This window comes from Rhinoderma darwinii, chromosome 6 (genome assembly GCF_050947455.1).
Source record: "Rhinoderma darwinii isolate aRhiDar2 chromosome 6, aRhiDar2.hap1, whole genome shotgun sequence".
Classification (NCBI taxonomy): Eukaryota; Metazoa; Chordata; class Amphibia; order Anura; family Rhinodermatidae; genus Rhinoderma; species Rhinoderma darwinii.
The window spans coordinates 140214347-140231316 of NC_134692.1; the positions used below are offsets into that span (position 1 = coordinate 140214347).

Sequence of the window (16970 nt, forward strand, 5' to 3'; positions counted from 1 at the left end):
AAAGCGGTCATAACTCTGTCAAAATTGATCGTTTTTCTAAATAAAAAACACTGCTGTAATCTACATTACAGCGCCGATCACAAGATAGGCCACTTATAATGTGGTGACCGAGCCTCTTTGAGCCCTCACATCGCTAAATTGATGGAGAAATAAGTTATGGCTCTCAGAATACGGCGACACAAAACATTTTTTATTTTTTTTAGCAAATAGTTTTATATATTTTTTTAAAAGTGGTAAAACCTAAAACAAAACACATCAATTTGGTATCGCTGTAATCGTATCAACCTGTAAAATAAGTTGAATATGTAGTTTTTACCGCCTGGTGGACGCCGTAAAAACAAAACCCCCCCCCCCCCCCCAAAAATGGTGTAATCGCTGTTTTTTTTTTTTTGCCCATTTCACCCCACAAATATTTTTTTGCAGATTCCCAGTACATTATGCGGTACAATAAATGGTGCTTTGAAAATCTACAACTTGTTCTGCAAAAAACAAGACCTCATACGGCCATGACGAAGAAGAAATAGAATAGTTATGGCTTTTGGAAGGCGGGGAGGGAAAAACGAAAATGAAAAACTCAAATTGGCCTGGTCTTTAAGGGGTTCAAGGGGTTTTCTATTGCTAATGCCTAATCACTATATTTATAATACTCATTTTCTACCATTTTTGAGATATTTGCTGTCAGTGAATGAGAACACACTTGTTTACATTCAGAAAACCTGTACATGGCTGGTCCTGCTCTCAGCTGAGAAGTGGATACAATTGTATCCGTCTAGTTAGTGCTCTGAGCTAAACAGCCTGGACTCCAGACTGATACATTGTAGCGAACCACTAGGCCCTGATCACATGGCATTTATTCGTTGTGTGTTACTTGCCAAAAAAACACATCAAAGACGCATGATTTAAGCTTCCCATTGACATCAACATGAAAGAGCATTGTTAGTGAATACGACCCGTTCTTTCATGTGCGCGTTTATTAACCGTGTCGCATAAAAAAAAAAAGCCTGAAACGTGCTAACGCGGCTAGTTCCCCATACTCAAGGATAGTCCTAGTTAAGCGCCAAAAACGCCTGTATTTTAATAAGCGCTTTACAGAAAAGCTGCCGTTTTTTACGCATCGTGGTTTGTTTGTTTTTCAATGCGGTATGAACAAGGCCCTAGAGAGATTAGTGAAGCTGCTGCTGTGTTTAGCTCACAGCTGAGGGTTTGTTACAATTGTATTCAGTCTAGACAATGCTCTGAGAGCAGGACTAGCTATGTACAGGTTTGCAACCTCTGAATGTAAACAAGTGTTGTTCTTCACTGACAGAAAGCAAATATGTTGACACACCAAGTGTATTAGAAAGTTGTAGACCTCACGAACTTGTTTAGCGTTCTTTACATTAAGCCGTAAAACCCCTTAAAATAGAACAATTTATATTTCACAGTTAAAATCTTTATGAATTGTCACCGTGCAGATACGGATTTGCTTCCATTGTTCCACATGATGGTTTCTGGGCTTCCTGGTGGTTTCCTGTGACCAGTGCATTGTGGGAGTTCAGAGGACCGGATTTTCGCAATATTTTAGCCCTTACAGAGCTAAGATGTTAGGTCGTGCTTGGCAGTGAGGTTGAGCTTTACCGCTGACTGTTTCCAAGGGCAACTAGGAGAAATTTTGAAAGCTGTGATGCAAACGAAGGCAGTCAAGAAATCAGAATCCGTAAACAAACGAATTACCACGACGTTTATCATCTATTCGCTGTATAGATTGTGACGGTACGGCGTACCCCACCAAATGCCAGAACAGTGGGGGGTCGTCCTCTGCCCCTCCCCCCCCCCACCTCAATCGCATAGCTGCGGTGTGAGGAAGAGATTCCATGGGAGACGTAAACAGCCGAGCACAAGTGATAAATGTTCGTGGCTGGAATACCCCTTTAATTGTTGTATAATGAAAAGTTCTGTAACTTTCTAAAATACTTTGGGGGTAATTTATTAACCTTTCTGTGCCAATTTTCTGGTGTAGAAAAGTCGCAAAATGGCCCAAAAGTCGCAAATTGCAACTTCCAAATTTTTTTGACACTTTTGTGCAATGGGGGCGTGGCCTCAGAGTAAGTGACGTGACCACCGCCCCCTGACAGACTTCTTATTCATGCCAGAAAACATGCGTAAATTATAGTGGAAATCTGCGGGAGTAGCAAGGTAGATGCCCGCGCTGGGCTGCTACCTTGCCACCCTCTGACCAGACAAAATCTCCCCTACCCCTTCCGTTACAATATTTTAATAAAATAATAAAAAAAAAACGCATGCTGGCCCCTGCACTCATCTTCTCCCTTTTCCGGCTTCTTCATTCTAGCGTCGCTCATACAAGAACCTGACGCCAGGCAGCATCAGGGACGCCAGGCAGCATCAGGGACGCCAGGCAGCATCAGGGACGCCAGGCAGCATCAGGACGTTGTATGTGACGTGGCACTGATGACGTTGAAGTGCTGCGTCTCATATAAGGTCCTGACGCTGCTCTGCATCAGGTCAGGGGTGTGTTTTTTTGTTTATTTTGCCGACGATGGGTGAATGTATGACGCAAATCCGCGGTCATTGCGACACAATTGTGGCGCACGGCCGAATGATGCAACACATTTATTGAGGTTTTTGTCTCTTAATAAATTAAGTTTACTCATAATTTTCTGTCCATTAAGAAACACCAGTCTTAATAAATTTGTATTTCAATTCCTCATCATTTTGAAGATCTCTGCTTGCTGTTATTGAATGAGAAAAGTCTTGTTTATGTTCACAGGGCGAAAACTTGTACTAACCCTTAGGCCCCATGCACACGAATGTGATTTTGCGGCCGCAATTCCCCCAAAAGTCCACGGGAGAATTGCGGCCCAATGCATTTCTATGGGAGTTTCCACAGTCCGTGCATGACCGTAGTATACGTCTGTGTGACGACCGTTAAAACAACGATTGTCACACGGGCACGTGTATTTCAATGGGGTTGTTCACAAGGCCGTTGTTTTAATGGACCGTGTGAAGGGTATGTTGAAAAATAGAACGTGTCCTGTTTTCGTCCGTTTTTCACGGATCCCTCCATAGACTCAAGTTTATGGGGATCTGTGAAAACGGGTCCCGCACGGGGGCAACTCGGACGTGAAAAGCGGCTGTTTTTCCCGTTAGAGTTTGCACTCATTCTTGTGAATCTGGCCTAAGGCTACGTTCACACTGTAATTTGGAGGCTGAAATAAGAAGCATAAGGGTATGTCCACACAGCTTATTTTCGGGCCGTAAACAGACGAAAAACGGCTGAAAAATCGGAAGCAGAACGCCTCCAAACATCTGCCCATTGATTTCAATGGGAAAAACGTCGTTCTGTTCCGACGGGCGTTTTTTTTTTTTTTACGTGGCCGTTTTGAAAAACGGCTGCGAAAAAAGTGCAGTTCACTTCTTGGGACGTTTTTGGAGCCGTTTTTCATTGACTGTATTGAGAAAAACGCGAGTGGCTTAAAAAATGTCTGAAAATCAGGAGCGGTTTTCCCTTGAAAAACGCTCCGTATTTTCAGACATTTTGGGTTAGACGCGCGCACAGCCTAATACATGTAAAGAAAAAACGTTTGACCAGGGAGGGTGGCCGGGAGGTTTCGTGGCTGATAACTGGCATCAATCGCTTGCATTCTCCTGCCCTACCGTCCGATTTACCTCCGCCTGGAATGGCTGATACCAGGGAGGAATAGATTGCTTTAGGTTACACATTGCAGTATTATTTTTCCCGTCTCTACCTGCGGTTCGTCGTCCCGGACCCCCCTCTGGCGTACGCGTCGTAGACTCCGGAGCTTGTCATGCAGCTGGGAAGACAGAGCGTCGCTGTGGTTTGTTTTGCTTGTATGGATTCAGTACATACGCGGAGCTGACGCCAGGGGCCTGCCGTTCGCTAATGTTTACTTTTATAAGCCGCTGACCGTAGAAGTTATGATCCGTGTGACCTCATCACACATCAAAGGGCCGGGAACATATACGGAGGCTTTATGTACAGCGAGACCCATGTGAGAATGTGCGTTCGTTTCCACGGTGATTCTGTTTTGCTGATGCGGCTGCGTTCCTTTTTCTTTCTTTTTTTTTGACTCCCTTACAAGACACAACTTCAAAGTGTTCCCCGGCGTGATTCACAATTTCCAGCAATTTTATTTTTTTTTTGTGCAAGGAAATTCGCTCGCTTTACACAAATACGGGGTAATCAGCTGACCTTTCGTTATTATTGTTTTTCGTGGAAAGTTGGTCCCTCCAGAAATGACAGCTTGCTAATTTTTCCGTCTGACATGAAGTAACGGAACAAAGTTTTGCTATTTACTATATTTATACCTCTACTTTACAGCGCTGCCTGCCGTGCGGTCGCTGCTGGAGAAGCTTCCTTAGATTTTTTTTTGGGGGATTTTTTTTCACAGAGCTCTTTTCATTCCGCTTCAGAAGTCTCTAAGCTGATGACATGTTTACATATGGTGTCCAGGACTCTCATTATAGCCCATAGGAGTAAGGGATCGGCCATACAGTTTTCTTTTAAAGGGTAACTAAACGTTTGACAAACCTGACGTGTCAGAAGTTTGGATTGGTGGGGGTCCGAGCACTGAGACCCCCACCAATCGCTAGAATGAAGCGGCAGAAGTGCTCGTGTGAGCGCTCACCCGCTTCGTTTCTGTTCGACTTTCTCCGGAAAGCCGATGTATCGGAGTCCGGGCTCATAGACTTTCTATTGATTCTGTACTCCGGTACGTTGATTTCCGGAAAAAGCCGAAAAGATACGAAGCAGCTGAGCGCTCACACGAGCACTTCTGCCGATTTTTCGTTTTAGTGATTGGTGGGGGTCTCGGTGCTCGGACCCCCACCGATCAAACTTTCTCACGTCACTATGGCGTGTCAGGTTTGTCAAATGTTTAGTTACCCTTTAAGCTCCGCTCTATATGGAACGGTCAGGCTTGTTCTTTTCTGTGTAGGTTTGCACTATTCCATTTAAAGGGGGTGTCTGGTTTAGGAAACACATTTTTAGAGGTCTTTTTATGTAGCGGTAAGGTAATTATTCATGACCACCATCTCTCGTTCTGGAGGACCCGAAACATCTGTGCATTACATAGACAGCCCATTGACTTCTATGGCTACTGTGTAATGCTTCGTTTCACCTGTGGTGGTGCTGCAGGGATAATTAATAATTGCTACGCATTACCGCTGATCGCTGGGTTGCATCCGGTCATCAACTTATCTAGAGAAGCTAATAGCGATTGTCCACATTGGAAACCCCATTAAAGACATGCAGTAATATGCACATTTTTGACAGATTGAAGCAAGCAGAGATAGGAGAGGTTGCTGTTCACTGGCTGAAGGAAAGGACTAAGGCATCAGTAGGGTTAACCCATGCTCATTAGAGAAAAGTCGAACTTGCTCATTTCAACGGGAACTGCTGACTAATATCAGTGGAGGTCTCCAAACCCTCCCCCCGAAGGCAGATGTCAGGCAGCAGGCGAAAGAAGGAACGGGCCTATTGGATTTTAACATGCCGATCCTCTGTTTCCGCAGGAGAAAAGCTGTTGCTGGAGGAGTCTGGCAGACGCTTTTTCCCCTCTCCCCGTTGAATACACATTGGTTGAGCTCAGCGTGTAGGGAGGCATAACTGTCGAACGAGCATTTAGCCGTCCAATATTTGAGGGGTGTGGGCGGATTATCCAAAAATGGATTCCCACAATATGGACACATTTTCTATATCACCCGTGACATCTGAACAAGAAGTGTTCCTACCGATGGGCCGGATTTCCATTGGTCAATACCGACCCTTTTTGGTACGAGAAACGATGGGTTGTCTTAAAGAGACCCTCCCCCCCCCCCACCCTTGTACATATGTCCTGTTAGGGCATTATGGATGTCGTCTCTTGCTCGAGTTGGGAGCCACTAACAAAGAGCGGCACTGGCGACCTGGAGCCAGCCGTGTATTATATAGTCTGCCATTCATTGGTTTGTAATACCACATTTCCCCACTCTTCGGCCATGTTTACATCTGCGCTAGGATATCCCGTTGGAGTTTCCTTCACTTGACGGCAAGAATAGCACAGAATGCAGCGCTGTTCCCGGCGCCAAAACAATCCCAACAGACTCCATTATAAGTTAAAAGGGCCCACAGTATGACGTCACTGTCATTGCCTTCTATATAAATGGACGCCATGATGCCAGTGTGAACAGCGCCTTAGCTGACCATATTCTTGCATGTATAGTGTTACTCTATAGTACAGGTATGTAAGTAGCTGGTGGTCGGTCTGTAGGGCGCTGCCTCCTGTGCTCGGGTTTCATTACATGAACGAGGCACAAAGCGCGTTTCACTTCAGCCGCTTTGTGTAAATGTATCTTTGGAGTGGGCTGATCTCTTGGTTGGGGGGGGGGGGTACGGCTTGCGTAAACAGTTTATAGTCATACTGGATCCATTTGTAAATTCCTCCCCTCCAGCTGAGCTGACAGGACAGAACAGCGTGGCCAGAACGAGTGGAGAGCAGGAGAGAGAGGCCTTTTCCATCATCTGTTACAGAAAGCAGCGAATATGTAGCCGCGCAGTCAGGGAACGGGAATTATCATTAAGAATAATTACCGCGGTACCATTCTGCCGGGTGACAGCCCCGAGCGACGTGACAAGGCTGGGAAGTCATTAAGTTTTATTTACACAAAGGCAGCTTTACGCAGCGCGTTTCCCGGCCCGGCGCTCATTTCCACCAGCACCGCAGTCGTCAGGAAGAGACCGTCAGATCAGGTTACTGGGCGCCCCCTGTGAGATACATCTGCTGAAAGACTGACTTTTCCCTCCCTTGTACTTCCAACGCTGCTGCAGAATTCACAGCCGTCTGAAGTCATTATATTGATGGCGGTTTTGTGATTTTGTTTTTTTTTTTAGTTTTTTTTCTTTTTGCATAATTATGATTTGGTTCCTTTTATAAAATACCGCTCACCGCTTTATCCATCATTGATATGTGTGTAGAACATCTGCTGCTCCACCGGCCCCTTTTAAAAGCGGTCTTCATGTTTTGGTTTATACCTCACCTTTTTCCAATAGTCGATCGGGTGACCGAGGGATCCCTCTCCCTATATCTAACCTCTCCGATGCCACAGTCTCTATTGAACACGTCATCTGAGGGGTTAAAGGGCTGGGATCTGAGTTATCGCCGAGCCAGGATATAGCAGGAGGGGATCAGTTGTTGGAAACTGGTAGGCCACATGTACGATGGATGTCGCCAAGATGTTATATATGGGATTATTTAGGGTGGTCGTTTACTTAGGCCGGGATCCCATATATCTGGTTTAGTTTACGGTATTGATTTAGTCAAAACGATGGAAACCTTACACGATGGTGACTAAAGGAAACCATTTGCACCGGCTCCGTCACCATTGACATCAATGGTGATTCAAACGGAAACCTACGGTTTCCGTTTGTCTCAGTTTGGATTCCGTTCAAGGGTTCCCCTGACGGACCCCTCCAATGGAACCCATGAACGGAGTCCCGGTGCAGATGGGAACGAAGCCTTAGCGTTATTCCCTCCCAGAAAGGTCATTGAAGTATCGCAACCACAGTAATGTGCCCTATAGGCCAATGCGCTCAAACGTTTCTGTAACGCCCACAGGTTTTAATGAAGAGAGCATTGCGCATTTTACGCCTTCTCATTCCTTTCTTGGCCACCATTGGCCCCTTATTCTCCCAATAGGTCAGAGTCCAAGAGGTGGGACCACCATCGTAGACCTTTTATGATGTGTCCAGGCATGGGGTGGTTTTTCATGCTGATGGCCTATACACCGTAGGGGTCAGTCAATGGAACCCCGCAACGATCAGCCGTTCCGGGCACCGGTAGTTATGCAGTGGTCACTGCGGGAAGCAGATGGCTCCGGTCACAGTATAGTGGCCGTGCTGGGTTACTGCAGCTCTGCTCCTATTTACTATACTGTGACCGGAGCCATCTGCTTCCCGCACCGAGCACTGCATAACTACCGGTGCCCGAAACGGGCAGGGTCGGTGGACGGACCCCCACTGATCAAAAACTAATGACCTGTGGATAGTTCATCAGCATGAAAAACCGCCCCATGCCTGGATAACCCCTTTAACGACATTCAGTGGACCTAATGCAGACAGTGGAGTAGTTGTCCATAGCAACCGTAATTCGTACTGCAGTCTGGTTTCTGGGCAATGACGTTCTCCTAGAAGTTTACAGAAGTTCCTTCTCTACTGGACTTCCACATTGTATAATGTAAGTTTCCTCCATGGACGGGACTTTCTACTCCATAGGATGAGATAGGTGCAGGAACGTACGCTCCGTCCACTTCTGCTCTCCTACACGGCCCCGCGCGCCACCAGGCCAATATTATTCACCGTAATGAAAATCGCCTTTTTTAAAATATTCCAGATGTGTTTCTCTGTCTGAGGTTGAAAACTTGTAAATTAGAAAAAGATGGAAGGTTTTATTTTTTTTTATTTTTCCCCCTTTAATATATCCTCTTATAATTTGGGTTAGACATTTAGCACTGTTCATTATGATCTCCCTTACTCATGATTAGAATGACAAAACTGCAGTGAGGACTGACACAGGCAAAGTACAGGCAAGAAGGGTGGGGGTCACTGTAATCATGGTTTCCATTAGGGGATGTCACCCGGCATCAATTACTTGTGTAGAAGACCGCAATCCGCCAAATGTGAAATCGTCTCCATACAAGAGGAAGAGTCAGGGACTGTTTTGTGAACCGTATTACAAGACAAAATGCATTTGCGCATGGGCAAGAGGCTTTATATTGCACCCGCTCCCACAACCTAAAATCTATGTACTCCCTGACATTCCCAAATCCCAGGAAATCACTAAGAATAACATTCACACAACCCCCCCCCCCCCCACCACCATCTTTAAAATCACCCGCCGCTCCTGTGCTGACGGTTCTGTGGTCACCCCGCTGGTAAATAATCTGTACCTGACGCATGACCGCTCCGACCAATCACTGACTGCAATTGTGCCGGTGTTTCATGAGATTCGGATGGGGATATGTGACCATTTATCTTTAGCGATATCTACGTTGAGGCCATTTTACACGGGCCAAAGATCGGGCAAATGTTTGATCGTCAGCTGATGGTATCGTTTATGCAGCCGAAAATATCGTTGTCTGCAGCAAACGGGGATACGCGCTGCCGACACGATGGTAATGTATGGCGGCGGGCGATGTTGGTAACGAGCGCCGATCAATGACCTGTCTTGATGATCGGCGGCCGTTTTTACGGCCGATATTGGGTGGTGTAAAAGGGGACCTTTATACTGGGGTGTTTGATTCAAGGATGCCTCACGTCCTATAGAGCTGTTCTGGCTCAGCGGGGGTCCCCTCTATGGTGTCCATATGTCCTTAGAGGGTATCTGGAGGGGGGTTGTCTGTTCTCTAACCAATAGTCGCCTTGGAGCCCTGGCCTGAATATTTGTAGGATTGTAATCCCTTTTCTTTGTTGCGTTTTTCCATTGTTGTCGATGAGGGAACATGCAGCAGAAATGCGAGAGAGAATGAATGTTCCCTATAAAAATCCCATGCAATCCTGGTGCTGCTGCATTTCTACAAGAAAAATAAAACTGCAACAGAAAAGTGTCCCAAAACCTGCCTGTGTGAACTTGTCCTGGACTCGGCGCTGTGCCCGCTGCAGATCTGGGCATCCACAGTGCTGCGTTCATCAATAACACCCCAAATATTCGTCTCGTTCTATCAAATGGCTCCTTGTTGTGGTGAATCTTCAGTTGGTTCCGTGTGATCCGGACTGGAAACTTCCATGACGTCGAGATGAGAAAGTGAAGATACAAAGTATAGACCATGAGTAATGTAAACGTCCTGTACATCTCCTGAGATCCCACGTCTTCTCTTCTGTGTAACGTCACCGGTCCCCCAACCTGCGGCTGCTGAAAGACTACAACTCCCGGCCTGCAGCTGCCCGGACATGATAGGAGTTGTAGTTTTGCAGAGCCTCAGGTTGGGGACCACTGATAGAGATATTTCCCGTGAAGTTCTATATATTTGGGACCATCAGCGGCTGTTTATGGGACGTGACATTAGGACACACTATACATGGTGCGGAGGAGTTGTACTCTTGGTGATGGCAGGAATACCCCTTTAAAAGAGCGCTCGAGACAGAATGTACATATGGTTACATGTACCTGATTGTGATATATATTTGTTTTTTTTTACTTCTAATAGGCCGGGTACGTGGAGGGAGCCGGTTAACCCTTACTATGTCAACTCTGGGTATGCGATGGCACCCGCCACGAGCGCCAACGACAGCGAACAGCAGAGCATGTCAAGCGATGCAGATACCATGTCTCTAACAGACAGCAGTGTGTAAGTGCCGCAGTCCGTATCTTCCATCGCTGCTAATTTAGGCTTCATTTATTTTATGACATTTTTTTTAGTTTTTGTGTCTGGGAGGAGTTTATTTCGGACCTTTCTGCCCCTCTCGGGAGTGGACGTACATTGATGATTTGTTTCCTCTCTATTACAGCGATGGGATTCCACCATATAGACTACGGAAGCACCATCGCCGAGAAATGCAAGAAAGTGCCAAAGCCAATGGACGTGTGCCACTACCTCACATTCCAGTAAGTAATGGAAGGAGAACCTGCCCCCTCAGTTACTCAGCAGCCCCCTCCTCGATTAAAGATCTGGAGCGATGCCCATCCTCACGTTCTGTAGTCACGTGACCGGTATCTTGTCTCCGTCTTGTTGGGTGTCGTTCATTTACTGGAACGCAAACCTGTGCACTAACCCCAGTCAGTAAGAGGTTGGTGATTTGTTTGTCATACAAGGACAGAGAGACGTCCTGGTGTTTACATGATGGGAGTTGTTGAGTTTGTCGAGGCTTCATGAATGTGTGCCCCACCGTACAGATCTTCCGTAAAGGGGTTATTCCTTTCCATGCGTCCCGTTAGGACACCCCCTCTGTATTGGTCGGAGCAGAAACCCGCTGCAAAAAGGGCGTGGACCGCTACTGCGGGGAGAACATGTGGGTAGCATTCATTGAGCTCAGTGGGGTGTTCGCCAGATTTACGGTATGTTCACGCGCAGAGTTTTCAGGCGTGTTGCGTGACGTGAAAAACACTAGCTAAACACCTACAAACATCTGCCCATTGAATTCAATGGGAAAAACTGCGTTTAGTTCAGATGCAGGGTTGTTTTTTTACGCCGCTGTTTTAAGAAAACGGCCCATGAAAAGTAGTTTGTCGCTACTTGAGCTGTTTCTGGAGCTGTTTTTCATCGGGTCAATTGAAAAACCGCTCCCAAAACTGCAAAAGAAAGCCTTAAAAAAAACTGTTTTGGGCTGTAATTCCCTTGAAACATCTTTGTCATTTGCAGCAGCATTTGATTTTGCGTGTGAACATGCCCTTAGAACCGTTCTTTGTAGAAACTCTCCCCTAGCTGATGGAAGCCGCCCCACACAGGCGTCTTCTAACGAAGAACGGTCAGTGCAGGTCAGTCCTCTCTCGCCCCCTGGTGGTCAGCGGTTATGGTCTAGTCATACTTTTACCCTGCAGTGGTCACTCGAATGCTCTCCATGTAATGCATGAATGCGCTTGTTCCGTTATTACAGGGGAGACCCCCCCCCTCCGCCATGATGAAAATATGGCCCGTTGTTGTCGTCCTAAGACCACTCCTTTTTAAAGGACATATGGATGTAATAGAAGGGGGCGCCTGCTCGGGACCTCCCTCTAATCCACTATGACGTTCGGCTCTGGAGGATTTGCCTCATCCCATTGATTCAGATTGGCGCTATGTAATGCTGCACGGGACAGGAGCCACTTTCCCTATTAATAACGCGATCAGCTGATCCTCCGCACCCTGGTATGAGGATTGGTCCGTCTCTGGTCTATGTCCAGCAGTTGACGATTACCTTTCCTTGTCCGATTACATAGAATCCTTGTTTGCACCGCAGAACCAACGCGTACGGCGGCTGATGAATCCCTCCCTTCTAGTCCCTCATTTGTGGCGTGTATAATGCATTAGCCCGTGTTTCCAGGAGAGGATGTGATCATAAATAAATATCGTGGTCTCCGGTAATTGATCCTGACAGATCCGGCCTCAGCTTTGCTGCCGGTTTCCTGATTAAAGTCATGCAAATCAGAATCTCCTCACCAGCGCCGTGTCTTGTGTGGGAACAGGTTTATAAAGAGCTGTAACCACTAATTTAGCCGCACCCGGGGATTAATCTGCTGATGTTACAACAAGCAGGGAACTTTTCCAGGAGATCCGATAACTCGTCGTCCGACGCCTGATTGGTGCGTTCTGGGATTCGTTTACATCATTTGTCCCACCCCTCGTTAATAGATTTCGTTCTTGACAAAGCTGCTTGAACATTCGGACTCCTCTTGGTGTTTTCACATGTCTGTATTGGTTGCTGCGGACATTGATTGCTGCAGTGTCGGGGATTGGGGGTCGGGGTGTAGGACAACAAGGATATCCCTTTAATCCGGGATCTGGAGCGCCTGATGATCTGGAGCGCCGAACCTGCCCTATAATGTGGATTTTCACAAGACCAGAAGCAGCGAAAATCAACAGTGAAACTCATCGGATTAACCCCTATTAGGACATATCGATGTCATAGTTGGGGGTCCACCACTCAGGGGGCATGCTCGTTCATGGCCACTTGCTTGTCCGCACACTTATCAGGCATCGTTTGCTTTTCTCTTCCTATTGCGTTTGTAACTTTGTTTCGGGGTGAAGCCTTATTGACAATAGTTCAGATCCGTTCAGTGTACCCTTTTATTGTCTCCCCAGCGTACATATCACATACCAAAGGATATTCACGTCGATCCTGAAAAATTTGCTGCTGAGCTCATCAGTCGCCTGGAGGGAGTTCTCCGAGACCGTGAGGCGGAACAGAAATTGGAGGAGCGACTGAAACGCGTGAGAGCTGTGAGTGTTGCTTTAAATGCCAACTTGTCCCCGTACATTATAAATGCCGTATATTTAGACTTTATACACGCCAAGGAATAATTTGGTACCAACTGCCCGGTCTACCCGCGGAGTCTTGTGTGGCTCCATCTGCATTACAGCAGTTCTCTTAGTATGAACACGGCCTTCTCTTTTCTGTCGCTGCTGGATGGGGTGCCCTTTAACATCGCATAGTGAAGGCTGCGCTCATATATTATTTACATGGTACACAACCTCTTCAGATGTGCACGAGGCTCAATCAGTATTATGCAATCTTAAATATGCAGTTACCGGTCTGCAGACATATAAATATTGTTCTCTTTTGTGCTCCCCCCCCCCCCTCTTTCCTTATTGTTTAGACCCAAACAATTAGACTAAATAAAAAATACTCGTTCAACAAGGTCAGATTGATGCCGTAAATTTGTATTGCAACGACGCCACCTAGTGGTGAAGTTGTATTTAGCAACGGACATTCTTCAAAAGCGTTTTTTTGTTTGTTTTTTAGGAAAATAAAGCTTAATTCTTGTATAGTGCAACTTTCTAACATACATCTGGTTTATATTCAGAAGCCGAAAAGCCTGTCCTGATTGTATAATTCCCACAGCCGATGTGTTTTTTTTTTTTGTTTTTTTTTTTTTGATACTGTGCTAAATATGTCAACTAAATAAATCTTTATCCTGTGCTGAGTTTTTTACCTCTGATACATTGTAGCCACCTGGCATCCAGGTGTTTTAGCTTCCAAGATACCAGAGATTGGATACAATTGTAGCAGCTTGAGTCATAGTAGGCCTCGTTCACATCTGTGTCGGGTTCCGTTCATCGGTTTCGTCAGAGGAACCCAAGAACGAAAATCCAAATGGAACCCATAGCTTCAGTCTGCATTACCGTTCATTTCAATGGTAATGGTTCCGTTGCAAATGGTTTCCATTCTGTTTCGTTTTTTTTTTTTGCTGGAACAATAGCGTAGTCGATGCTATTGTTGCCAGAAAACAAACAAACCGGAAGCCTTACCAAACGGAAACCATTTGCTTCGGAAGCATTACCATTCAAATCAACGGTAATGCAGACGGAAGCTATGGGTTCCATTTGGCTTTCCGTTCTTGGGTTCCTCTGACGGAGATGTCTGACGAAACCCATGAACGGAACTCGACACAGATGTGAACGAGGCCTTAGGTTTGTACGGGTTTCAGCCTCTGATAACACAAATGTTCACAATTAATGACTGCAAGCAGAGATCTTCAAAATGGTAAGGAATTAATACTGAAAGTGTATTAGGAAGTTTCAGAACTTTTATAATGCGTTGAGAGATTTTTTTTCTTTCTATAAAACCATCAAACTAATCCCACAAAATAACAGGCGTTCATAGAATCCATAAAGGAAGTTGCAGAACTTTTCATTACACGATGTTTATGGATTGGGCTCTGTTCACATAGCGGTTAAATCTTCCAACATAGATCTCTGACAGAAGTCTCCAACATATGCCACAATATATACTATACAGGGCCATACGACACCCATAGGACTCCGAACTAAAAAGGAAAACGGATATAGTTTAGTTATTGATATTGTTTTTTTGTAGCTGTAATCCAATGTAAAAAATACAGCGTAGTCTACAGCCCTATTCTATACACCAATAAGACGTATACCAACCCAGTCTAAGCTAAGAGGGCAATTTTACCATACATGTGGCCCTATGGAAATGTTAGGCGTGTATGTGAACAGAGCCCTGTGTAATACTGAAGATTCGCCACCTTGAATGCAATATTTAGATAATTGTGCATCACATTCAGGGGTCCTCACAAGATGCTGTTTTATTGTCAGGTGCATTGTGGGGGATTAATAGAATATTTAGTTTTGGTAAAGATATCGGATTCTGTGTTAATATAAATCTTTCCTTGCATTTCCTTTCCCGTCATAGGAAGAAGAAGGGGATGATGCCGACGTCTCCTCTGCACCTTCAATGGTTAGCCACAAATTGCCTTCAAGCCAGCCTGTGCATCATTTCGGGTCTCGATATTCTGAAACGGGTTGCGCTGGGATGCAGATCAGAGACGCTCACGAGGAAAATCCAGAATCCATTCTAGACGAACATGTGCAACGTGTCATGAAAACACCGGGATGCCAATCTCCAGGCCCTGGTCGCCATTCCCCAAAGCCGCGCTCGCCAGACGGTCTCTTGAGCAAAGGCCTTCCTGTGGGAACAATGCAAACTGGACACGGCAAGCACTCCGCCAAGTCCGGGTCAAAATTAGAAGCGTCCAACATGCATCACCACAAGCATGTCTATCACCACGTTCACCACCACAGCGGGGTGAAACCTAAAGATCTGATAGAGGCCGAGGCCACACAGAGAGTGCAAGGCAACTTCTCATGGAATGTAGACCCTCATAACTATGCAACCAAATCCCGCAATTATGCAGAGAGCATGGGAATGGCCCCCAATCCTATGGATTCTTTGGGCTACAGGTAAGCACCATAAATATCGAATGAGAAAAATGGTTTCCCCTGCACCCGCCTCTACGTCACTGGGGAATCTGGAAAGTATTGTGACTTTCCTGAAGAAATTCTTTTACATGACACATTGTTTTTGCCCAAAAACCATTTTCAAGATCTGTGCTTGCTATCTGTGAATGAAAGCATCATTTATTTTATCTACAGAGCTTATCTTATATTGAGGGTTTGCTACAGTTGTATCCAGTCTAGATAAAACTCTGTGAGCTGAGCAACTTAGGCCCTGTTCACATGAAGTTTTTGGCAGGCAGAAAAAATCTGACTCAAAATTCCTAAAGAAATTGAGGCAGATTTTGACCCACCTGCGCTTCCTTGCCGTGGTTTTCACTGCGTTTTTTCTCTGCATCTTTCTCTGACCTCCCAGTTGAAACCAATGGGAGGCAGAGACGGAACCGCAGCAAGAAAGAGCATGTGGCTGATCCCGACGCGGATTCCACGTCAAAATCAGTGCCAAAAAACCGGAACTGGGCCGTAAACGCCAGGCTGGTACATATTACCTGCCTTGATACATTGTAGCGAAATCCTTAGGACAGGAAAGGGTTTTGTGCTGCTGTGTTTAGCTCACAGAGGATTGTTTAGGCCGCCTACAACTGTATCAAGCCCTCAGCTGTGAGAAGTATTATGCCTGTACAGGTTTCCATCCCACGGATGTAAACAAGAATGTTACCATTCACTGACTGCTAACAGATATCTTGTAAATAGTGAGGAATTATAACATAAAGTATATTAGAAAGTAATTGAACATTTAAGTCTGCCACAATTTAAGGGTGTTCCATAAAACGTCTTTGCTCTTACACGTAGCTGCGGGTCGAAAGTTGTCAGTCTGTATTTCTCACCCCATCTTTCCTTAGTTAACACCCATATTCGGGGCTCCGCTGTATTTCTCACCTAGCTGCATGCAGTATTTGTATTTCTCATGTGCCAGACCAAATTACTGTAGATATTGGGAGCTGGTCTGAATACTGGTATTATGAGAATTTCTATATACCTTGATAGACTCGGGCTGGAGATGCTGCGGATTTCTGTCAGCTTAGATGAGCTTCCATAATTTACTCCGCTAAGGTATATTACTTTGTGCCTAATAAGCCGGTAAACAGATTGCGGAAATGCTACAGCTCCCTGGCAGCCAGCAGAATTCTTTATGCAGCTCTGGGTGTGAATGGAGTATAAGACATTGCTTTGAGGGGCATTATTTATTTTTTTTTTATTTTTTTAATAGGTCAGTATTTGGTATAATCTTTTAATTCGTCTTTAAAATTCATTTTACTTGTTTAGATACAGCTGCTCTGCAGTCTCTATATAAAGCAGCTGTATCTAAACAAGTAAAACTAAATTTTTTTAATATAAATTAATTATAAAGTTACACCAAACACACTGACTGGCCTGTTTAGAAAAAAAAAATCCATCCAAGGTTTACATAGCCTTTAACGAAAGATTATTGCAAGAAAAGTAAAGGAAGGTTTTGCGGACTTATTAGCTGTACATTGACCAGGGGTGGATCTTTAACCTACAGAACAGGCCGCGCGTTTATT

General features: G+C 45.4%; 1 protein-coding gene across 2 annotated transcripts in view; it reads left to right on the plus strand.

Annotated features, from left to right (window-relative positions):
• The window catches only part of AXIN1 (axin 1), a 44976-nt gene that overhangs the window by 16770 nt on the left and 11236 nt on the right, over positions 1–16970 (plus strand). For both annotated transcript variants that reach the window (XM_075830676.1, XM_075830677.1), the window contains exons 3-6: positions 10201–10341; positions 10502–10598; positions 12772–12909; positions 14846–15393. In XM_075830676.1, coding sequence (XP_075686791.1) covers positions 10201–10341; positions 10502–10598; positions 12772–12909; positions 14846–15393 — 924 coding nt within the window. The remainder of the gene's footprint in view (positions 1–10200; positions 10342–10501; positions 10599–12771; positions 12910–14845; positions 15394–16970) is intronic.